The sequence below is a fragment of the Aspergillus japonicus genome, assembly GCF_003184785.1.
Source record: "Aspergillus japonicus CBS 114.51 unplaced genomic scaffold BO86scaffold_13, whole genome shotgun sequence".
Taxonomy (NCBI): Eukaryota; Fungi; Ascomycota; class Eurotiomycetes; order Eurotiales; family Aspergillaceae; genus Aspergillus; species Aspergillus japonicus.
In genome coordinates this window covers 403,021-426,467 of record NW_020291650.1, presented here as the reverse complement: position 1 = coordinate 426,467, position 23,447 = coordinate 403,021, and the positions used below count along the sequence as shown (strand labels likewise).

Below are 23,447 nucleotides of genomic sequence, written 5' to 3'. Positions count from 1 at the left end.
CAGCAACCACGGATGTGGTTTCTCCGACTCTAGCCCCAAAGCAGCCTAGCGACCACAAAACCCCGCCACAACAAGTGCCTTTTTTTCGCAGTCCATTTGTCGATTTCTTTTCGCCTGTTCCCCCTCTCTGCCTTCCATCCATTTTTCTCTCCTTCTCCTCCTCACTCCTCAGCGTCCTTTTTCCTTCCACTCTCTCTCTTCAGGTTTTCCTTGCATATACCTTCAAATCCATCACCATGTCTGACGAGGTACGTTATGCCCGCATCAATATGCCCTGGTTCCCGATACCAAATTCGACATCTTTCAATACTGCAACTGCAACTGCAACTGCAACTGCTGGGCTTTCGGACTTCTGGGCTTCTGGAAGCCTTGCATCGTGCACCCCTTTCACCCCCCCACCTATATGTCCATTCGTTCCTGCAGGCAATGCTTCATATCTTCCGTCTCTCGATTATACATGGTCGCCGTCTTATCTATGATTGATCTATCACTGACTGACCGCTGTTCTGCAGCACCACGAGACCTTCGAGTCCGCCGATGCCGGCGCCTCGATGACCTTCCCCATGCAGTGCTCTGCTCTGCGCAAGAACGGTCACGTTGTCATCAAGGGTCGCCCCTGCAAGATCGTCGACATGTCCACCTCCAAGACTGGCAAGCACGGTCACGCCAAGGTCCACCTTGTCGCCATTGACATCTTCACCGGCAAGAAGTACGAGGATCTGTCTCCCTCCACCCACAACATGGACGTCCCCAACGTCTACCGCAAGGAATACCAGCTCGTGAGTGATTCAACGTGATGCGGAATAATACAGTCACTGACACTCCACAGCTCGACGTCACTGACGACGGCTTCCTGTCCCTGATGGATGAGGAGGGAGGCACCAAGGATGATGTCAAGCTCCCCGAGGGTGAGGTTGGTGACAAGATCGAGCGTATGTTCAAGGAGGAGGAGAAGGACTGCAGTGAGTGGAAATCCTGTCACGTCATCAATCTCAATCCCGACTCTAACCATCCCCTACAGACGTCACTATCCTCACCTCCATGGGTGAGCAGTGCTGCATGGATGTCAAGGAGGCTCCCCAGGCCAAGTAAACACCTAATCGTGCTCACGGATTTTGTGACTGCCCTGTCAGCTTTTCTGTGTTCCACAATGGCCTTGCTGTCTTCTTCCATGTGTCCGGTCGGATAAGACACATGGTCACGTTACGACATAATCTGCTTCAATATAAACTTGGGTATGTGAGCCAGTGGCGCTAGTCACGTTCACTTGGCAGCATTAATCGTGCTCTGTCAGAGGAACAGCTCTTGAAATCAGCACCGTCACGATAGTTTTACGAATAAAAAATCTATTATTGTTCCAACCAGGTTTCGCGCTGTAATTGTAGCATTTACATATCTCCGTAATCACCTCCGTAATTACTTCGACGTATTTTGAAAGTGATTTGAAACTTTTAAGTCTTGGTTTGACCAGTCTCGGCGCAAGAAACCGTTGCCTTTTAAATCCTCCGTCTTTAGAAGACTATAAACTGCTGTGGATACTGACTAACTTATGTCACGAGTTGATGTACATTGAATGGTTGCGACAAGGGGGAAAATTTTTTGATCAGTACGGGAAACCCATCTTACCATTCGACATTGACCCGTATCTGAGGGACCCAGGTCCTCCGTCACTTCCTCACCTCTCCCTGTGACCACAAGAATGAAGAGTACTGCCCCGGATGGAGTACATCACACGAGGGGTCTGTGGACAGGAAGGGTGCCGTGAAACGCGGTATTACCTTGACAATGGCCTCTGGTTTTGTAGGCGGGGTCATCAGCAGGAGGTATGAGATGATCCTGACTTGCATTCACAACCCCACCTTTTAGGCGCGCTGCTGTTGCCGATCAGACCACCACGCCATCATCGCCTAGAATACTGACGCTATTATGCTGGTAGGGGCGACAAGTCGAAGCGGATGCAGACGATTTTGGAACTCAAGGTCGAACGAGTCGCATAAAGAAAGCGGCGGTCGAAAAGGCCCAAAGGAGTAAGCATTCACAGACGCCCGCGACGGTGGACCTCCTCAAGTCATGCATTCCTAACATCAGGCAGCTTACCGGGGTCGTCAGGCATCTCGTCTGTTTCTGCAAGTGTATCAATTGATTCTCTGGAAACAATCTTACACCTTGGTCCAGAGCCGCGGCTTTCCGCCAGAGTTTGAGGTATGCCTGCAGTGCATGCTTTTCCTTTCCCAATCCGGAAATACCCGTGTTCACCGTTCACCGTCTGTATGCGACTAACCAGTCCAACACCTAGAATGTGATCCGAGACCTTTGGGCGCTCCATCTGGATACCTTCGCGGACCAGATCAATGAGCTGTCAGAGTTGAATGATGAACCGCGATTCTTCAGCTCTCAGCCGGCCTCCAGCTTCGATGAGCCTCCAGAGGCGAAGCTCGGTACCACGCAGACGAAATGGCCTCGACTGATCGATAGCGTGGCCTTGTGCTATATTGCCGCGCTGTTGATGAGGCTTCCTGTGAGCATTGAGGATTTTCATCGGTAACTCCACCCTGACAGCCGACTCCGTTATCGTTCATATACTGACCTGGGCGCGATATAGGATGGCTATACGGGGAGAAATGCCCTTTATCAGAATCATCAAAGATATTCCCCGCGAGATGCGAGATAGACTCCCACCGCAATTCATCGCCATTCTCGAAACTACAGTAAGTCCTTGCTGTCATCACAAACAGAGTGTTGTTTATGTCCTAACCGTGAGATAGAAATTGATTCAGCCTGAGCATCTTCATGGAGCCGTGGCGGATCTCCTTTCGTACTATCATCATCGATTTGACATGCAGTTTCCGCCTTTGAACTGGCCCTTCTTGCTTTACAGATACATAAAAAGGCTTGCGCTGCCGAGTGAGTGGGACCTTGCTAGCATCTTGCATTGCATCCTAACCTTGTGTGTCTAGTCGACATCTATCCTGCCGTCAAGAGGCTACAACACCTACTGGGTTTCTCTTTCGCATACCCCACGGGTACAAATGGCAGGAGAAGACCACTTCAATTACCGGAAGTACAAGTGGTTGTCCTGATTGTCATTTCTACCAAGCTTCTATTCCCGTTCGATGACTACAACAGATACCCTCTTTCTTCGAAGGAACCTTCTGTTCAGGTCATTGACTGGGTGCTTTGGGCGCAGAACCAAAGGAATTATGACCGTGAACGGACTGCTGGCGGTAGGCTGGGCAAGGGGAATGAGATCTCGGTGGCTGAGAAGGACATATTGAGCATGACCCCGTCCCAGATGGATGAGTATATGGATTGGTACGAGAGCTCTTGGCTCGACCACAGCAAAGGTAACTCAGTTTTTGAACTGCTTTTCTTTAGGGCGTCTAGACTAACTTCGACCTAGCACAAAATCCATTGGCCAGTTTCTTCCCGGTCAATGTCAATGCAAGTGAGAGCCAGACCGCCAGCGCTTCAGTAGAGGGGAATGATGCGGAGGCTCTGCTTTCGATGCTGCGAACCTCGACGAGTCAGCTGAAACCCACCAAGGTCATCACCGGGGAGAGTATCGATACACCCCGACCAGGCTCCGCCTATGCGCGCTACCGAACGGAGGCCGATCTTCCTGAGACGGCAAGGCCCTTCTTCGAGACTACTGCCAAAGTAGCTGGAATCTCGCTCTCCACTCTTGTCAGGGCGGTGTCTCAGGCGGAACACAAGATAACCAGATGGCTGGAAGAGCACCGACGGGTCGAAGCGATCAAAGATACGTTGGACACGGACGTCTCTCGAGACACTAGCGAGATGGATGATCAAGATATGTCTGAGTCTGGAGAAGGAGAATAATGAGATGTACATCTACAAGTGAGAATGCAGCTGCGTGAACTGTGCTTCTTTGGTTAAGGTGAAAAGAGAAAACAGTGTGGAAGCCTAGGCCTGTCCATATAGTTACCAAGGGCCAAGGCTCATCTCAATGGAGAGAATACGGTTTCAATCACAAGGTCACAAGGATTGAGGAGTGGTGGGCATGACGGCTGCAGTATTGAGGAATATCGACCAACCAGGATGCAATGGTACAAATTGCATACCCGCAACCTTGATAAAATGAAAGCAACTACGCATGCCAAATAAAGAAACCAGCGAACTCCGTTCGATGATGTATGGATGATCGATGGGTACCGTATGGTAAGGACTAAGGACTATGGAGACATATGCGGAGGGGCGCCCCGAGCGGAACGGACTGCCCTAAACCCTGATCACGTGCGAGGCCCGTCCACCTCCTGCTAAGCGAGAAATGGTGAAATTGACATCGCCTCTTCCGACCGACCCATTCAGCGAGATCGTCAGCCAGCAACAACGAAAACCGCAGCCAGTACGTATAGCACTATCATGATCAAGAGGGAAATATATTCAAGTCTGGGAAATCGCAAAACTAACATGCCGTTTTTTCCGCGCTCGTACAGTGCAGATGTAGGTCTTTCCCCAAAGCAAAAGTCTTGAACCGCACGATTACTCCCAATGCCCTACCACGCCACACGATCTCGAAAAGAAAAGAAGCCGAAAACACTTGGACGACATGACACGATGGAGGAATTTTCAAAGAGGGAATCAAGTCGCTGACCAGTGGTTCGTTTTCCGAATTCTATAGTTTCGTCAAGACCCTCACGGGTAAGACCATTACCCTCGACGTCGAGTCGAGCGACACCATCGACAACGTCAAGACCAAGATCCAGGATAAGGAGGGTATCCCCCCGGATCAGCAGCGTCTTATCTTCGCTGGTAAGCAGCTCGAGGATGGCCGCACCCTGAGCGACTACAACATCCAGAAGGTATGAAGCGACTCTTTTCCGAAATATGATTCTTTTGCGCACATCGGTTCAGACGTTTGTGTTCGCTGCGCTTGGGGTCTTAGGATTTTTTGGAGTGGATCGGGATGATGTTCTGGGTTATTCGATATGGAAAGCTACGGTCGCCTTGCGTCAATCCTTGGATACGGATATTTGTCTGGTTGATGAAGGGGGCCTGAATGTGTCAGGTCCTTCGGGACCGCATCGCCTTCACGTACCATCATATTTGGAGGATTATCTTTCTCGGAACCCCACCCAGCGCTGCGAACCACGAACGATCTGATCAACATGTGCATTCCGGAAGGAATAACGTCAGCTAACGCAATCATCGTCAAATAGGAGTCCACCCTTCACCTCGTCCTCCGTCTTCGTGGTGGTATCATCGAGCCCTCCCTCAAGGCCCTCGCTTCCAAGTACAACTGCGAGAAGTCCATCTGCCGCAAGTGCTACGTACGTTCCCCACCCATCCCCTTTCCGGATCAACATCCCAGCGGATACCTTCTACCTTCGTCGCGCACCCGACCGAATCTGTTTCTGACATCTCCCCCCTTAGGCTCGTCTCCCTCCCCGTGCCACCAACTGCCGCAAGAAGAAGTGCGGTCACACCAACCAGCTCCGCCCCAAGAAGAAGCTCAAGTAAACGATTCTCCTGTTACGGTTTTTCTGCGTTGCTGGGGGAGGAAAGCGCTGCTGGGGTTGTTACGACCGGATTGCAACGTAGGGTATTACACGGCGTTGGAATGATAAAACATTATGGCCGAAGTCAAATGTCCATAGTTGGCTGCTCGGAAGAAGTTGCAATCGAAATACAATTGTAAAATTCAAATTCCCTTGGTCCATTTTTGATTTATTGTGCGGGGGAAAGTAGGAAAGATACACTCCATACACGCAGTGTGCTGTCGCTTCGGGAAAGTTGCAATGAAAACAAAAGACAACAAGAAAGCATTTAACGTTTTGTCATAGGCGACAGTTCTGGATACGTCTTTTCAGAAAAAGGGAAAGATCATGGACCTTTTGACATTGGTGCTACCTGAGCACCAGTGTCTGAACTGGGGTCTAGACGCGGGCCCTTTTTTCTTTTGCTTTTTGTGATAGAAATGGAAACATATAGGGTCACAAATGACGCCGTGCTCTCTTTTTCCGTCTTGCTTCCCCGGCTCTCCCTCCGAGCCTAGAACATGAACATTTGCGCCTTGCCATCATTGTTCTCGTCGCCGTCGCTCTTGTTCTTCTTCGAGACCGGGCTTCCGTGACTGTATATGACGCTCCGGGTTAGCAGAAGTTCCATCGTGTCATGGGACCCAAGATTCGTAGACAAAAAGATCCGGAAAACGGGGGAAGGGAGAGACTCACGCGAAGAACAGGATCTTGATCGCCAACGCAAAGCCGGCATGCAGCAGGACGACCAAGATCAGCAGGATCTTGCTGGCCTTGGCGTCGGTGGCGCTGAGCACGGGGTAGAGGTTGCGCAGGAGGAAGAAGACGGACCAGCCGAAGCCGACGCCGACGAGGGCCCAGTTGAGCGCGGTGAGGGGGCTCCAGCTGACGAGGGCGACGGCGATCCAGACGAGGTTGGAGTAGCCGTAGAGCGCCCAGGCCTCGACGAGGTCGGCGCTGGCGCTGCCGAACCAGCGGAGCGCGCCCCAGAGCGCGACCGGGAGCACGCCCGTGTACCCGTACACCAGGCCCGCGGCGCCGGACAGCAGCGTGAAGTCGTAGGCGAAGTGCGCGTCGTCGTTGTTGCTCAGCCACTGCGAGATCGTGCCCGTCAGGAACAGGATCACCACCACCGTCGTCGCGATCCAGAACGGCCCGTACAGGTCCGCGTTCCCCTCCAGCACGTCCAGGAAGTTGTTGCGCGGGTACACCGTCGCCACGCACCGCCGCAGCACCTCGTTCGTGTCCACGTCGAAGAACTGCGCGTAGTAGTGCACCGTCCACCACGTGTGCTTCGTCGGCGTGCCCCCCGGCGACCGGTCCCGCCGGCCGCCGCGCGAGGTGCGGTCGCCGCCGCCGAGGAATGGGGTCGAGTCTTGTTGGATTTTGGCGGTGCGGGGGTCGTTTTCGAAGTCTGGGGTTTAGGGAATAGCTGGTGAGCTGATAGTCTGGGGTTGTGGGATGTTTGCTGGGCGGCTTGGCTTACTCGAACGGTGGAATTCAAGGTCTTCCTGAAGGTCGGTGTGGCCGAGGTCGCCCTGTTCATTTGGTTACAACGGCATGAGCTGGGTTTCCCTGGGATGATGGGCGATTTTCCCCGGTGATGCATTGCTTACCTCGGCGTCCACGTCGACTACCACATCGTAGCCCTGGTTTGCCATCTTGGAGGGGTCTGGGTTTAGATGAATTGACAAGGGAAAGGTGGCTCTTTGTGGTGGTGCAGGTTGCGGGAGTTTGTTGCAACTGAAGAGTACACATCAGCGAACGAGCGGCTCGGGAAAGCCACGCACCAGCCACCAGATGTGGAGCAGGGCCTCCATTCCGCCCGCTGCTGAAACCACTTAGCTACGTATCACCGTCCGCATGGACAGGATGGCGAAATTTACCTCGTAGTCATGCTTGATCTTGTGCCTTTGGAGATGATGGGCCATATAATCACTTTTTAATTTATACACTCATGTGCAAAAGTTCTATGCCAAGGGGGCTCTTAGTACTGTATAGTATCACAGCTCTAGATACAATCATCATAGACATTCCATCCTCTAAAGATGTTCGGATGAGAAGAGATGACACTAATAAGCTACTCACAGATAGCCACGATGCTGCAATGTCGATTTGAGTCGACCCAAATAGGACCAGATGGTACTGTCGAGTCCCTTGCGTCGTATATAGATCGACATCGCCCCAATCAAGACGGTCACGGCTACCGAACCGATTGTTCTCCTGTGGTTCCAAAGGAACGCAACTGCCTTCTCTCTGCTCTCCTCGTAGCGTAGCTGCCGGGTTTGCTGTTTGAAGTATCTAAGGGCTTCATCTTTGCTATGAGTAGGCACAAGTCCCCTGGATGTCTTGAGGGCGCTGCATGATGGGACCTGCTTCCAAGCCCCGAATGGCAGCGATTCCGGCGGATAGTCTTTGAAAAGCCGGACGGCAGATCGAATCAGCCCGTCAAGGTCTAGAGGATTGGGTAATTTTGATAGGGTGAAGTGGAGCATCTCTGGCTCTTCTTCGGGGATTTCAAGCAGTTCTTCCCTGCGGGAGAGAATGATCGCTGCGAAGAGGTATACCGACACCACGGGTTCCTCCGCCAGCAGGAAATCGAACAGGCGAGCAATGTCGCTATACTCCTGGATATCATGCGCATACAAGGTCAAAGTCGCCGCGAGGGCAAAGAAGGGTTGGATCTCGGCAAGGTGATGGCGTAATGACGAGTCGGCCAGCTCGATAATCGCTGGCAGTAGTTGTAAGTGTTTCAAGGCCGGAGAAAGAGTCGGGAGCATGTAGTCTCGAATCCTCAGGAGCGAGATCTGTGCAACGGCAGGAGCGGCCTCATGGCCGCCAAGCACAAGGTAGAGCACTTGCACGATATCATGGTACCCTTGGAAGTAGCACAGCATTGGATATTTCCGCAGAACTTGCTTGATGAGTTGAGAGAGCTCATCTTTCTTCGTCGCGATCTCCTCATCGGAACCTATTCCAGTGGTTAGATGGCGAGGCGCTGGGTTGGTGGAGAGAAAGCATACCATCAGGATAGTAGACGAAAGACCGATTTACATCTAGCTGGATCTGCTCCTCGTCTGCATGCGGTGGGAGGTCTTCCCACCCTGTGAAGTCGTGATTAGACTCTCTTCGATCGCACTGAAGTAGAATGGGCCCTGAACAGGTCGGATGTCAGTGCACGTAAGGCAGAGTTTCGAGGTTACAGGGACCTACAAGCCACTCGTCTAACATCGTCATTTAGGAAGCCACCTTCAGAAGTTGCGTAGGAGACCAGTGCGTCGAAGTCACGCAGGTCGCATGCTTGGCGGATGGCGTTCGCCTTTTCAGTTGCACGAGCCTCATTCGCCTCATCAAATGACGAGTCAGTCGTATGCAGAGATTCCTGAGTTACTATGCTGTTCTGCTCCTTCTCGTCGACCATTTTCGGGTCGCCCGCCGGCTCGTTGATCTGGGACTGGTGAAGATCCATTATTGCCGGGGCAGGCAATGGGATGCGGTGGCCAGCCTCGTCCAGGAACTCACCGTGCCGTTTGAGGCTGAAGGTGGACAAGGATGTTGTATGGAGACGAGCTCAGGAAGGACAGACGGGGTTTGTCCAGTTATGTGCTAAGGCGAGTATCTATAAATCCACCTTGATGCGCACTAGGCAAGATCGGCAAATGGAGGTACTCTGTATGCAGGTGACGATCAAACCTCATGTCATGACAATATGCCGACTTCTTGTCAGTCTATGTTTGGGCAAAAAGAACCCTACAGTCCCAGGCTGACACCATCGAGTACTAGAATAAAGAAGATAGTTGGAAGAAATATTCCAAGGAAAAAGAGAGAAGTGGTCCTGACATCCGCGGAAGTGGCTGCAATCGGTCCCAAAGGAACTGTTTTGAAGCCTTGCAGCCTGGCAGCCGGTTGGCCTAAGGCTGCACTTTCACTACTCCGACCTGGCACGCAGCCCCCGACCGCCCAAAGAGGAAGTAAGGGAAGCCTACTCCGTACCTAGTACTAACCTAAGGTAAAGATCAATGATCCGCTCCGCGTCGACCCCTCCGGCAAGCTGTGCACATCACGTCACTATCTTCGCCCTCGTCATTGATAAGCTCACTCTCAGGCTGAACAGATAAATAGAGCCTATCATCATCAATCGATTGAATTGATTCCTCCCGTATCTGTCAGTCATAGCCCTGACCTGGCTAGGAGACTGAGCGCCCTCCTTTCACCATGCGTGCCTGAAAGCACAGCTGCAAGTTTGGAGGTAGCGAGCGGCCTATGGCATCATACCTACCAGAACTAAACATACTTACCCGCTAGTCGATTCTCCCACAATCTGCCCGCGCTGGGATTTCGCGGTTAGCAACTGCAGCCACGCCCGATTCCTCAAAGCTCAGACACATTGAAATTGTCCGGATTACGGGATCACAGCTTGGGCGACACTCAATAATATCATGAGACGCTGATATTGTTCCTATTATCAGCGCGCAGCAAGCGGTGTTTGCAGACCCTTGCATCGTAGGTTTTCTTCCCCCCCCCCCCACAAAGAACAGGTGTTGATCTGTTTCAGAACTAGCTCACTAATTAGTTAGAACATATTATTCCTCCTTTGCATGACGGCTATTCATGGTTCTGCAGATCGCTTCTTCCAGCTACATTTGCGGAGAAACCTCGCGCTCACTGTCCACTCAGTATTCGGTTTTTGCTCTACTCAGTTTCGGAGTGGCATGTGGTTCCTGGACTGTCTTGAGCATGGTTAAGGCAGGACCGCACGAGCCGTAGTGTCATCGATTCTGTGATCTTACCTGGAAGTCTCCTTCGTTTTGTAAAAGAGGAATCTGAACCCGACAAACTCTTGAGGCCATTCGCAAAGCTTGCTCAATTTACGCCCCACCACGCCAGTTTCAACCGCCTAGCTAGTCTTGCCAGACAGTACTTTTGCGGCGCTTGTTATTCTATCATCCGTTGCTGTGGGCCTTTCTTACAGACCCCATGGCGCAACCGAGGATAGATCCAGGTCTAGCTGGAAATCAATATGAGAATGCCCTGGGCGGAGAACCAATGGATATCGAAGCAGATCACATCTATGCAAAATCCCAAGCTAGAGTGGGATTACTCTCGCATACTCTAGTGCCAAGCCCGATCATACAGTGGATTCTACCTGCGCGTCTACGGGGGAAGCATCAGAACGATGTCGTGTTCGTCGGCGAGAGATGTCTTCAGATCAAGGAAGCAGTGTCCGGTGTGCATCTTGAGGAAGTCACAAACAAGAATGATTTTGATTCATACATCATGGCGGCCAAAGTCATCAATGTGAGCACGGAATTACCTTGGGAGGCACAAATGAAGTTGAGCGATAGTAGATCCACCATGTCAGCAGACGCAGCCGCGCACAAGGACTTGCCGCCTCAGATTCTGGTACTTAGTCTCGCTTCAAGAGAGCTCACGTTCCTGTACTACTGGAATGCTGGCGAACAATTCATATATCACCATCGACCATTGCCAAATGATGTCAGTGCCTTCGAAAGGTTCGGCCGAAACATCGCTGTGGAGCCGAGGTGAGTATTCCGACCAGCAAGATGGTCAATAGACTGAGATTTTTTGGCAGATCTCGAGTGGTTGCAGTCAGTGCTTCTTCGGACTACTTTGGAGTTTTCGTCCTCAAGGAGCCTGCTGTCCTTCAATCACAGATGGCACGGAACGAACTGGACCCAATAGCAGAGGTATGCGCAGGACGTTCATCAGAAACAATTTGTGGCTACTGATTGCCTTGGTGATATATCTAGGAACGTTTCTTTCGTGTCGATGGCGATATCATCTCTATGGAGTTCTTATATCCTACAAATGAGGATGGAGATAAGATCATCTTACTTCTACTCATCGCCCAGGATCAGGTCACGTTTGCTGTCTGTTATGAATGGAACGCTTATGAGTCGCTGCGACAAGCAGCCCCAAAAGTGACAAGAAAAGTGCTGCCGCTTGAGGACAGGCTACCTACCATGCTCATCCCCTTGACCAAGACGTCATCATTCATTCTCGTTACCACAACATCGATGGCCGTATACCAGAACAAGCTCGATCCCCAAAGGCAACCAACTAGATACCCGCTTCCAGTTCCTGATCGTGAATCTCAGCGACAACCGCTTTGGACCAGATGGGCGAGGCCTCTACGCAATTGGTTATACAACCAAAAGCACGACGATATTTATCTGTGCCGGGAGGACGGCAGGGTGTTCTATTTGAGTGTGGGCAATGAGGGCGAAGTGGAGAACCAAACTCATCTAGGACAGCTTTGCTGCGATGTTGACGCTGCGTTTGATATTTTGGATATCGGATATGAGGGCGGTGATCTACTTCTTGCAGCCGGCACGACAGGAGATGGTGGGCTTTTTGTTCAGAAGGCCAGGGATCATCCAAGGTGTGTTCAACGCTTCATGAACTGGACGCCGGTCACGGATTCTGCCATTATTGGGGATGACATCGCCTCGAATTCAGGGGTTTCCGGTGATCGCTTCTTCGTTTGCTCGGCTTCTTCCTACGCACGCGGGGCTGTGGTTGAGCTTCGCCATGGAATTGAGGCACAGAGCGGTCTAGTTGTTTCTCTAGAAGAACTATTGAGTACAACGGACATCTGGATCATGTCAGACGGTATGAATGGAGGCATCTTCATATTGACTTCTGATCCCGTTTCTTCAATGCTTTTATATCTGGCAGCTGATTTTGTGGAGGAGATATCTGCTATTGATGAAAAAGACTCAGGCCTCGACTATGGTACACAGACTCTTGCCGCCGGGTGCACTGACACAGGAGCCATCATTCAAGTGACGGACAAGGCGATTCATATTGGTGCAACTTCCGAATTGTGGTCCAGTTATCGCCACGAATATGGTCCTGCGCATCACATTGCAGTGGCTGCTGTCAATGGATCCTCTTTGCTTGTTGCTGCTGCAGTCCGGACTTCACATGATGTGCACCTTCACCTCAAGAGACTCGATTCGGGCGGCGGCCAAGCCCAATTACAAGATATTGGCCCTGCCCTGCCTATCCGCTATGACCCTGTATGTATGTCTATTGAGACACTGGGCTTTTGCACGTATGTGTTCATAGGCACGGGCAATGGAAAAGTTCTGGTATACCGCGTGACAGATACAGTTTCTTTCGTGTCCGAAACAACCATTACGATTGAGAGCTCTGATGATATCTCGAAAGCCATCGATAGCCTTGCACTTATCAAGCCGACAAACGACAGTTCATCCAAAAAGTACACCATGCTGTGCGGTCTTCGAAGCGGAATTCTGATCCCGTTCGAACTGATAAAAGACAGCGAAATTGGTCTGTCTCCCGACGGTACGCACTCACACGCGTCACATAGATCATTCCATACTGACTTCTCATTATGACAGCATTCGAGCAACTGGAACCACAGCGACTAGGACACACTTCAGTGAAGGTGCAAAGCAGGGGCGACATCGCCCTACTAACTTGTGGGCACGGATTCTGGCAAATATCATGCAGTCAAGAATCTGTGACAACTAACTATACAACCCAGAGAGTTTGGGTTACTGACCAGAACAATGTGAGTTTTGTACCTCCCTTGAGAGATACGAATTACTAATCAAGATGCTAGCCTGCCTATCATCCGAACACAGTCAATAGTTTCTGTATAGCTGCTGTAGGGGGTCCAGGCGCAGAGGGTCTTTTCGACACTCTTTTCTGTGTCGCTGAGGGACAGCTAATGATCTGTACTCTCGACCAGAAAGCGAAAGCTGTTCCAAGAAGGATTGACCTACCAGGAAGTGCTAGCAAACTCACATATTCGCGCCATTTGAGGAGTCTGGTGGTCGCATATAACCAGACCGAATATGATACGGATACAGACCCCATCCGACGCTACACTCGGCCATACATCGAGTTTGTAGACCCAGATTCGCAGCAATCCATGGCCAACACGTTGGAATCTCCCATTGACGAAAGCAGCCGTCCTTGGAGACCACAAGGAGTAGCTGGCGAGAAAATCAGCTGCATTCTAGAGTGGACGCCCAGGAAAGGTGATGAAGAATACCATTTCATCGTCATTGGTACGTCACGCAAGAACCAGCAGGACCGTGGCAGGGTCATTTTTCTTCAAGCATACCGTGATCCAACTGATCCGTCGCGGATTGAATGCAATGTGAAGCACATCCATAAGTTTGAAGGCCCGGTTTTCTCCATCGTTCCATACGGTGATTTCACCTTGATGGTTTCGACAGGCCATATGATTGTACCGCTAGAACCCAAGCTTTCTCAAAGCCAAGGTGTTCGGACAGCAAGATACAAAGTCCACTCGCCTGCGGTTCTCATGACGGCGCGTGAACCTCATCTGTACCTTACAACATCAAGAGAATCCCTCATGATCCTCAAGACTGGCGAGGATAAGTTGACTCTTCGTGCGCAAGACCGCCAGAAGTACGATGGTCTCTCCCACATCCATCTAGATGGCAATTCAAATCTCATCGTGGCGTCCAGCAGAGGCGGTCGGGTCAGTCTCCTGACTGAGGACGGGGTCAATGAGCGCGATACCATGATGCCTTCAGCCTTGTGTGAGGCACACCTTCCCTCATCTGTCATAAGACTCGGCGCAGGTGCTAGAAAGTCCCCATTATCGTCTCAGTCTCCAGTGATCTACGGTACTGCTATGAATGGTACTGTCTATCGGCTCTTGCCGATCAATGAAAAAGAATGGCGTCTCCTTCGCCTGCTACAAAATCTATGCATCAGGGATCCCATCATATGTCCCTTCACGCCCCGAAGACAAAGACAGCGCAACCCCACCAATCTGGCCGGCAACCATCCGTCTCAGATGCACATTGACGGTGATTGTTTGAGTCGCCTGTTGACGCGGGGTACTCAGGACCTCTTTCGTATGCTGCATTCCGAAGACCCTTCTTCTGGACAAACGCACAATTCGACGGACATGATCTTCGAGCGATTCTCGGAGCTCACGCGAGATGTTCTTGGAGAGACTAGCTCTCCGGTAGGATCGGCGATAGGGTGGTTACGACGGATCCTTCAGGTTGAATTCTAGACTAGGGTCCTGTGTTTTTGCTAGATAGAGCATCATGATACCGATTTTATTGTTATTATAATTGTCTTCAATTGGATGTAGTTGGGTAAAGTAGGCGTGGTGAACCTTGCAGAAACGGGACCAACTGGCGGACGCCACCCGCAACAAAGGACAGGACGGGCTCTCGCATATCGCATAAGCCGATCCCCACCACCGCCGGGCCCAAAATTCTTAATTACCCCAAAAGTCCTTCCCGCTCCATCGTGTCTCCAGCCTTGGACCGACCTTATCACAATCCACTTGAGAGGTGGGAAAAGGTACGTCTTCTTCCCTGCCATTCATTTCCATCGGTTTCCCCTGCTCGTGTCTCTGGATCTCCCGAGGCTGCACTCGCCACCCATCATTTGCTCTTCATTTTTGCCATCCCGACTGCCGCAGGTTGCGGGCCGGGTATCAGGTAGCTGGCTGGATTGCTCGTGCGCGCACATCTCCGTCAGACTCTTCCGGGCGAGCAAACCGATCGGATTTGGCTTCTTTACTGACGTCCGTTCTTCTTGCCAGGTTCATTTCCAACGTAACCCTCCCTATATAACCTTTCAACATGGCACCCAAGAAGAAGGGAAACAAGAGACAGGAAGAGGACTGGGAAGCGGATCTGGGCGAGTCGGCTCCCGCCACCGCCTCTCCTCCTGCTGAGGACGCTGCCGCCGCTCCCGCTGAGGAGGACAATGGCATGGGCGGTGGTCTGCTCGCCGCCCTCCGCAAGAACAAGGCCAAGAAGGGCAAGAAGGGCAAGCCCGTCAACGACTTCGTCGAGGGCGAGGATGCCGCCCAGGAGACCAACGACGCCGCCAACGACTTCGCCAGCAAGCAGCCCGAGGAGGGTGGCTTCGACGATGAGGATGACGTCTTCTCCGGAAAGGCCAAGCCCAACAAGAAGGCCGCCGCTGCCGCCGCCGCTCCGGCGCCCAAGGATGCCGGCGATGATGGCGAGATCCGTGTGAAGTCCAAGAAGGAGAAGGAGAGGGAGAAGAAGGAGAGAGAGAAGCAGCGTAAGAAGGAACAGGTACGTTTATACGGTTATGCTGTTGCGGCGGCGCGAGATGTGTTCTCGAGCTTATTTTTCTGTGATGGATGCACTTGAGACTGACACTTTTTTGATTTCTTTTTCATTTATAGGCTGCGAAGAAGAAGACTACTACCCCCGCTGAGACCAAGGCTCAACCCACTAAGGCTGAGCCTGTGAAGGAGGAGGCCGCTGCCCCTGTTGCTGCTCCCGAGCCTGCGACTGGCGGTAAGAAGAAGAAGATCCCCGCACACTTGCTTGCCATCCAGAAGCAGCAGGAGGCTCTGCGGAAGCAACAGGAGGAGGCCGAGCGTATGGCGGCTGAAGAGGCCGCTGCTGAGGAGGAGAAGCGTCGCCTCGAGGAGGAAGAAGAAAAGAAGAAGGAGGAGGCCCGTCAACGGAAGAAGGAGAAGGAGAAGGAGAAGAAGGAGCAGCTCCGCAAGGAAGGAAAGCTTCTCACCAAGGCTCAGAAGGAAGCCAAGGAGCGTAACGAACGCCGTATGCAGCAGATGCTTGCGGCTGGTGTCGGCAAGGTTGCCGGTCTTGAGGAAGGCGGTGCGGAGAAGAAGAAGCCCGTCTACGATAACCGCAAGAAGCGCGGCCCCAAGAAGCAGGAGGATGACCTGGAAGCTGCTGCTGCCCGTGCTAAGGCTCAGCGTGAAGCCGAGGAGGAGCGCCGCAGAAAGGAGGAGGAGGAGAAGGCTAAGGCTGAAGCCAAGGCTGCCGCTGCCGCCAAGGGTGGCGATGAGGAGAGTGAGGTCGAGGATTGGGAGAAGGCCGCTGAGGAGGACGATGTGAAGGACAGCTGGGATGCGCCTTCGGATGAGGAAGTGGAGAAGCCTGCTACGAACGGTGCTGAGAAGGCTGCCTCTGCCTCTGCTGAGAAGGAAGAGGAGGACAGCGACGATTCTGATGAGTCTTCCGACGAAGATGATTCGGAGGATGAGCAGTCTGCGGCCCAGAAGGCCATTGCTCAGCGCAAAGCAGAGGCTGCCGAGCGCCGCAAGAAGCAGCACGAGGAAGCTCTCGCCGCTCGTTCGAAGGACAACCTCCGTTCTCCCATTTGCTGTATTCTCGGACACGTCGATACCGGTAAGACCAAGTTGCTGGATAAGATTCGTCAGACGAACGTTCAGGAGGGTGAAGCTGGTGGTATTACCCAGCAGATTGGTGCCACCTACTTCCCCGTCGATGCCCTGCGCCAAAAGACCCAGGTCGTCAACCAGGACGGCAATTTCGAGTTCAAGATCCCCGGTCTGTTGGTCATCGATACCCCCGGTCACGAGTCTTTCTCCAACTTGCGTTCCCGTGGTTCTTCGCTCTGTAACATTGCCATCCTGGTCGTCGATATCATGCACGGTCTCGAGCCTCAAACTCTCGAGTCCATGAGATTGCTCCGTGACCGTCGCACTCCTTTCATCGTCGCCCTGAACAAGATCGATCGTCTGTACGGCTGGAAGAAGATCGACAACAATGGTTTCCAGGAGAGTTTGGCTATGCAGAGCAAGGGTGTCCAGAACGAGTTCCGTTCTCGTCTGGAACGCACCAAGCTGCTCTTCGCTGAGCAGGGTTTCAACGCCGAGTTGTTCAGCGAGAACAAGTCGATGGCCCGCAACGTCTCTCTGGTCCCCACCTCCGCTCACACCGGTGAAGGTATTCCCGACATGCTGAAGCTGTTGACTACTTTGACCCAGGAGCGTATGACCAACTCCCTTATGTACCTGTCTGAGGTCGAGTGTACCGTTCTCGAAGTCAAGGTCATTGAGGGTCTTGGTACCACTATCGACGTTGTCCTGTCTAACGGTATCCTTCGTGAGGGTGATCGGATTGTGCTATGCGGTCTCAACGGTCCTATCTCAACGAATATTCGAGCATTGTTGACGCCTGCACCGCTCAAGGAATTGCGTCTTAAGTCGCAGTACGTTCACAACAAGGAGGTCAAGGCTGCTCTGGGTGTCAAGATTGCTGCCAACGATCTTGAGCAGGCTATTGCTGGTTCTCGTCTGATGGTCGTTGGGCCCGATGATGACGAGGAGGACATTGAAGACGAGGTCATGTCTGATCTCGAGAACCTGCTCAGCAAGGTTTCCAGAGACCAGCGTGGTGTCAGCGTTCAGGCCTCCACCCTTGGTTCCTTGGAGGCCCTGCTTGAGTTCTTGCGTGTTTCCAAGATTCCGGTCGCCAACATTTCCATTGGTCCTGTCTACAAGCGTGATGTCATGATGGCCGGAACGATGTTGGACAAGGCTAGGGAGTATGCTGTCATGCTGTGCTTCGACGTCAAGGTGGACAAGGACGCGGCTGCGTACGCCGAAGAAGTTGGAGTCAAGATCTTCACGGCCGATATCATCTACCATCTGTTCGATGACTTCACCAAGCACATGGCCGAGCTGCAGGAGAAGAGAAAGGAAGAGAGCAAGATGCTTGCTGTCTTCCCCTGCGTGCTCAAAACCGTGGCCGTGTTCAACAAGAAGGATCCCATCGTCATTGGTATCGATGTGGTTGAGGGAAGTCTGCGTCTGCACACCCCTATCGCTGCAGTGAAGACCAACGCCGAGACCGGCGCGAAGGAGATTATCAACCTTGGCCGAGTGTAAGTTTCTATGTCCTTGTTGAAGTCTGTGTTCTCGGTGACTAATGCTCCCTTAGTTCCTCCATTGAGCGCGACCACAAGGCCATCCCTATCTGCAAGAAGGGTCAACCTTCCGTTGCCGTCAAGATCGAGGGTGCCAACCAGCCCATGTACGGTCGTCAGCTGGAAGAGTCGGATACCCTGTACTCCCAGATCTCTCGTGCCAGTATCGACACTCTGAAGGAGTTCTACCGTTCGGACGTGACGATGGAAGAGTGGGGTCTTGTCAAGAAGCTCAAGCCTGTCTTTGACATTCCATGAGCGCCTTCACAGCTTCTCTAGTCAACCCTGGGACTTCTCAGAGCCGAGTCGGTCAAGGGTCCAGATTCGACGAGCCATAGTCACTGGTGATGGCTGTGACTTAAGAAGCTCACGTGCTGTGGATCATCATATCGTGTTTTTGCTTGTTGTTTCTGCTGTTGCTTAGCCTACAGTTTCCTTGAGGGATATTTCGAACGCACGATAGATGGTCACCTACCCAGGGATGAGTGAAGGATGGAACGTTGGATATTGGGAGGTGAAAAGCAAAGGCAGAAGGCCTTGGAACGAGGAATGACTACGACTTTTTTCTTATCACCAATACAAAAGCAAAAGATGCCTGTACATGAGACCTTTGATGTTGGAAAAAAGCTAGCCGTGGTCGATTGCTTTATCTCTTTGTTAATGAATAGCTATGGATCTAGTTCGAATTGAGTTCTTTCTATCACGATCACGAGGTTCAAAGTACTGTAATCTGAAACATTTTGGCAATTGTCGCCGTATAGTCTACAGAAAAGAAGAGTGCTCATCTGAAATACGTTTCCTACAAGGTACATAGAAAATATCGTTCATCTCTGAGAACATACAAATATATATACATCCCACCCCCAATCCTCATTCTTTCAAGTTACCTACCAACCCCCGGCCCCCCCCCCCTATACAATTTCCTTGTCCAGAGAAAAAAGAAAGGAAGAACCTAATCATCCCGCTCCCACCTCTCCACCTTCCCCCCGCGATCCGCCCAATCCAACCAACTCCCCTCATACACCCCGACCCGCGCCGCATCGTACCCCGCCTGCACGGCCAACTGCGCCGCGGCGCGCGCGCGCACCCCAGCCTTGCAGTAGAACACGATCTCCGGCGCCGCCTTCTGGGTATCCTCCGTCCCGGCCACCCCATCCTCCACACCCGGCTTGGGGAACCCGAACCGCGTCTCGAACTCGTCGGGCGTCAGGAAGAGGGCGTCCGGCTGGGAGGCGAGCGGAACGTTGACGGCCGTCGGGATTATGCCGGTGGCGGTGAGTTCGGCGGGTTCGCGGACGTCGATGAGGATGAGAGGTTTTTGGTGTTGGGGCGAGGAGGGGTTTGTGCTTGGGAGGGCGGTTGTTATCTTTGCGGGGGGGGGTTAGTTTTTTATTTTGTAGAAAGGAGGGGGGGGAGGGGGAGAGTCTAGGTTGATGGGGGATGGCTGGGTTGAATGGTAGCGAGGGAGGTGCTTGTTTGATTTGGAGCATTGGATGTTTTGGATGTTGGTTCGTTGTGTTAACAGGGTTGGTGTCTGGAGTTGAGGGGGAGGGTAGAGGATGTAGTTCCTTGTGCTGTGCGGTACGGTACGTACCTCTTCAAAGCCCCATTGTTTAAATCCTTCTCCTGGGGAGTTGGTGCTGTTGCGTCGGAGCTGCTGCTGGGGTTGGGGTTGGAATTGAGGCTGGCATGGAGACTGAGGGACGAGTCGGAGTATACTGCTGCTGCTGCTGCAGGGTCGAATTGGGAGTTGGCGGGTTGCGCCGGTAAGGATGGAGCGCCGGGCGTTGGGGGCTTGCTTGATGGCGCGAGTGAGGATCGCGGCGGAGCGGCGCTGGATGGGGAGGAGTGAGGACATTGTGGCTGTGTCTGTGTCTGTGTCTGTTGCTTTTGTCGTAAGATGCTGTGAACCTAGAAGGTCAAGAGAAGGTGGATGGTGATTGGGATAAGCACTCGGAATGATTGCGGCGCCGCGGGTGATGTCAGGTCCGCCGCTCACCGCCTGCCTCTTGTGATATACTGCTGATTCTGAATCTGATGTTGCCGATCAGCCATTCGAAGTTGTGCCATTGCAGGCAACTGTGGTCAGCTGTGGTCACTGTACACTACTCTCTATTTCAACAATCCCATCAATCGAGTCTCGCATTATTATTAGTTCTAGGTAGCGTAATCTAAGAATGACATGTCACTTCAATGCTTCACGATTCACTGAAGCGGACGAGTCACATGGTTCGTTGCAAAATCATATACCTCCAGGCGCCTTGTCTCTTCGGCCACGCTGGACACACCAAAACAGCAAATGTGATCACCCTTGACCTTTCGAAATGATAAGAGAAGAAAGAAAAAAGGCGGGCAATGCGGTAAGTAGTTACAAGGTCGAGAAAGGAACAGAAAAAGGTGGTTCGAAGAAGAAGATTGCCTGCAGCCATATCACCAGGATAGGATGCAACGCAACACATGCTGGACACGAGTGCTTTCCATCCACCTTTCAATGTGTCTGGCAGGTGGGAAATCCAAAGCATCGGGCGTCCTGTCTTTAAAGCGAGTCGGTAACTGCTTAAGGACGAGGACGGAAAGAGAGCAGGCAGTCATCCTAAAATAGGTCAGCAAGGTGAAATAAATTGGCACAAGTTAGGATACATACCTTGGGGAAGATAGTGGCAAACACCTTGATCTCCTCAGACTCGGGAGTAGGGGTGTGCTCCCAGTCCATCTCCATGCTGGCCTTGCCAATCATGGCCATCAAGTTCAGCTGAGCATAAGTCTGACCCAGGCAGTAGTGGGGGCCAGTGCCAAAGACAAGCCAGTTCTTCGTCTGCTGCTCAGCAGTACCGGTGATCCAGCGATCAGGATCGAAGGAGTCGGCGTTGGGGTAGGCCTCCTCATCGTGGCAGGCGGGCCAGACAGAGGGGATAATCATGGAACCCTTAGAGACAGTGACGTTCTCAGTGATGGGGAAATCCTTCTTGACCAAGTAAGGAACCATGATGACGGGAGGGCGGTAACGCAGAGTCTCCTTAACAACAGCGCGAGTGTAGGGCAGATTATCCATCAGTTCCATGGTCAACGGAGCGTGGATGTCGCCGTTGCGGACCCGCAGATTCTCCTCGCGAACCTTGTCGAGCACATCAGGGCGGTCGGCCATGATCTGGAACAGCCAAGTACTGGCGGCGCTGGTGGCGTCCTGGGAAGCGAAAAGGAAAGTGAACACGGTCTGGGCGATTTCATAGTCGGTGAAATCACGGAGGAGTTGAGGCGGCTTCTCGGTCGAGTCCACAGCGATACCCTGGGCAATCTTCTCGCGGTACTTGGCGGAATCCTGCTGAGCCTTGACCCACGCGTCCATGATGCAAGTGATGTCTCCACCAGCAGCCATACGAGCCTTGCTCTTAGCGGCGCAGTTCGAGAACTCCACCAGAACCATGTCGGCGGCCTTCTTGCCATACCAGGCCTTGGAGTAGGGCAGAATGACGGGGAAGTTGACAAGCTCAAGAGCAGCGGTAATCAGGTAGTAGTCATCGGCAATCTTCTTGATGGCCTCTTCGGTGATGTAGTGGCCAACAAAAGTACGGCAGGAAACAGCGCACATCAATTCACGGAACTCAGGCATCCAGGGAGTGGGAGTGAAGTTGTTCTCCTTGGAAATCCGGAGGAAACGAGCATAGTAGTCGTTGTAGACCTCTTCCATGCGGGGAAGGTAGTAGGAAAGGGCCTGGCGGGTGAAAAGGCCATTGAGACCCTTCCGGAACTCGACGTGATCTTTGCCATCCAAGAACACCCAATTGTCTGCACCCAGGAGCTTATGCGCAATGTCCACGACACAGGGCTTGACAAATGTAGGAGAGTTGAAAATCTTGCGGGACATGTCACGGGTAGAAGCAATGACGACGAACCTGAAGACAAACCAGTCAGATTCCCAGTCCATCTTAGTCGCGAGATGTGCCGCAAAAGCCTGTGAAAACTTACTTGTGGAAGACGGAAACGCAGCTCAGCGCGCCGCTGTCCCATTTGGCCTTGTATTCATGGAACTTCGGGTTAACGGACTGGAGGAAAGGTCCCATGAAAGGCAGCTTCCATGCTGGGCCGACAATCGAGCCCTTGAGCCAGAGGTATCGGACTGTTCTGACTGTTAGCCACCTTGGCGCACTCCAGATAGGAACGCGAAAGTGCACCGGAAAAAAAAAAAACATACACTGATCATAGATCACGGCAGCGATGAACAAAGTCAACAAAGCCTTCCATACGGTGAAACCCTCAAGGACAGTGGCGACAAGGCCGGAGGGCTCGAAAAGTCTGGGGGAGATCACGGCGTCCGCGGACGGGGAGGCAAAACTCCCATTGAGACTGGCCATGTTGGATAATGAATTGAGCAAGCGAAGGATGCTCTCCAACAATTGGCAAAGGGAGGGGGGAGGGTTGAAGGAATGGAAAGGGATGGGGAAGGAAGAACCTAGGAAAAGAGAGAGTGGGAACTGAAGAAGAGAAAGATCGGAGAAGAAGAGAAGAAGCCAATCCAGGGGAGACGCAACTCTAATTTGGCGAGGGAAAAATGGGTGTTTTGATTAGTTGATAGGGATTGGGGCGGGAAGCACGGGGGGGGGGAAAGCGGACGACTCAATAGACCAAGTATGCAGTTGTATGAGTACTATGAGACTATGAGTAGAGTAGAGTATGTTCTGAGAGGTACGCGGTAGACTACTGACTACATCTGGCATACAGGGAGGGCACTGCAGCCAGCAGCAGTAGTAGCTGTAATTTCCCTATCAATGCAGTGGTTCAATAGTACGCCCAGTCGAGTAATAATGCGCCTGCATAAAAACTTACCCTGACAGGCGCCTTGCTTGAAGGGGAAATTTGCTGCCTTCGAGAATGGAAAACTAGTCTGAAAGGAGTATAAAACAGGAACCGCCCGCCCGCCTCGACAGCGCTTCATTTTGAAGACTGACTCGGGGCTGCAGACTGGGTCAGTGGCAGTGAGCCTGTAACACATTTGAAGTTACTGCTGATTCATGACTCGTCAGCTATAAACTTCCAGTCTCCAACCCTCATCTCGCCTCTGTGCACTCCGTCCGTTTTTCATCTGGACCTGGCAGGTAGGGAACTAAATCACCAATGGCAATCGTACCATTTGTTGGTAAAGGTGATCCGGCTATCAACCTTCCGGGTCGGCTTTTCCGGATGGCCCGTGCGGACTGCATCTCAACAGACTCAACTATGATG

General features: G+C 52.3%; 8 protein-coding genes across 8 annotated transcripts; 4 read left to right on the top strand and 4 right to left on the bottom strand.

The window, feature by feature from the left end:
* Positions 1–236: 236 nt before the first annotated feature.
* On the top strand, positions 237–1,361 carry BO86DRAFT_455064 (Eukaryotic translation initiation factor eIF-5A; the record flags this gene model as incomplete). Its single annotated transcript, XM_025677091.1, has 4 exons — positions 237–248; positions 513–779; positions 830–962; positions 1,022–1,361. 4 exons carry the CDS (start codon positions 237–239, stop codon positions 1,090–1,092), a joined length of 483 nt encoding a protein of 160 aa, XP_025529494.1. The 3' UTR covers positions 1,093–1,361.
* Positions 1,362–1,437: 76 nt separating this feature from the next.
* BO86DRAFT_455063 (TFIIB-type zinc finger domain-containing protein) lies at positions 1,438–4,106 on the top strand. The gene is made up of 8 exons (XM_025677090.1): positions 1,438–1,823; positions 1,937–2,027; positions 2,093–2,202; positions 2,297–2,541; positions 2,603–2,708; positions 2,766–2,904; positions 2,958–3,344; positions 3,401–4,106. The coding sequence occupies exons 1-8, from the start codon at positions 1,719–1,721 to the stop codon at positions 3,838–3,840; spliced, it is 1,623 nt and encodes a 540-aa protein (XP_025529493.1). The 5' UTR covers positions 1,438–1,718; the 3' UTR covers positions 3,841–4,106.
* A 1,558-nt stretch (positions 4,107–5,664) lies between these two features.
* BO86DRAFT_387863 (Yip1 family protein) lies at positions 5,665–7,231 on the bottom strand. Its single transcript, XM_025671703.1, has 4 exons — positions 7,115–7,231; positions 6,985–7,036; positions 6,195–6,912; positions 5,665–6,094 (listed from the first exon to the last, which is right to left on the bottom strand). Exons 1-4 carry the CDS (start codon positions 7,157–7,159, stop codon positions 6,013–6,015), a joined length of 897 nt encoding a protein of 298 aa, XP_025529492.1. The 5' UTR covers positions 7,160–7,231; the 3' UTR covers positions 5,665–6,012.
* A 247-nt stretch (positions 7,232–7,478) lies between these two features.
* On the bottom strand, positions 7,479–9,334 carry BO86DRAFT_358822 (TBC domain-containing protein). The gene is made up of 3 exons (XM_025669757.1): positions 8,712–9,334; positions 8,522–8,653; positions 7,479–8,469 (listed from the first exon to the last, which is right to left on the bottom strand). The coding sequence occupies exons 1-3, from the start codon at positions 8,965–8,967 to the stop codon at positions 7,583–7,585; spliced, it is 1,275 nt and encodes a 424-aa protein (XP_025529491.1). The 5' UTR covers positions 8,968–9,334; the 3' UTR covers positions 7,479–7,582.
* A 1,141-nt stretch (positions 9,335–10,475) lies between these two features.
* On the top strand, positions 10,476–14,547 carry thtA (the record flags this gene model as incomplete). The annotated part of the gene is made up of 5 exons (XM_025667802.1): positions 10,476–11,041; positions 11,092–11,206; positions 11,270–12,830; positions 12,887–13,059; positions 13,111–14,547. 5 exons carry the CDS (start codon positions 10,476–10,478, stop codon positions 14,545–14,547), a joined length of 3,852 nt encoding a protein of 1,283 aa, XP_025529490.1.
* Positions 14,548–14,775: 228 nt separating this feature from the next.
* On the top strand, positions 14,776–18,918 carry BO86DRAFT_387860 (putative mitochondrial translation initiation factor IF-2). Its single transcript, XM_025671702.1, has 4 exons — positions 14,776–14,843; positions 15,088–15,592; positions 15,706–18,185; positions 18,242–18,918. Exons 2-4 carry the CDS (start codon positions 15,128–15,130, stop codon positions 18,483–18,485), a joined length of 3,189 nt encoding a protein of 1,062 aa, XP_025529489.1. The 5' UTR covers positions 14,776–14,843; positions 15,088–15,127; the 3' UTR covers positions 18,486–18,918.
* Positions 18,919–19,153: 235 nt separating this feature from the next.
* On the bottom strand, positions 19,154–20,160 carry BO86DRAFT_387859 (rhodanese-like domain-containing protein). Its single transcript, XM_025671701.1, has 2 exons — positions 19,822–20,160; positions 19,154–19,593 (listed from the first exon to the last, which is right to left on the bottom strand). Exons 1-2 carry the CDS (start codon positions 20,083–20,085, stop codon positions 19,180–19,182), a joined length of 678 nt encoding a protein of 225 aa, XP_025529488.1. The 5' UTR covers positions 20,086–20,160; the 3' UTR covers positions 19,154–19,179.
* A 192-nt stretch (positions 20,161–20,352) lies between these two features.
* Positions 20,353–22,823, bottom strand: erg5 (C-22 sterol desaturase erg5). Its single transcript, XM_025669756.1, has 4 exons — positions 22,420–22,823; positions 22,194–22,344; positions 20,872–22,120; positions 20,353–20,820 (listed from the first exon to the last, which is right to left on the bottom strand). The coding sequence occupies exons 1-4, from the start codon at positions 22,577–22,579 to the stop codon at positions 20,785–20,787; spliced, it is 1,596 nt and encodes a 531-aa protein (XP_025529487.1). The 5' UTR covers positions 22,580–22,823; the 3' UTR covers positions 20,353–20,784.
* Between the last annotated feature and the right edge of the window lie 624 nt (positions 22,824–23,447).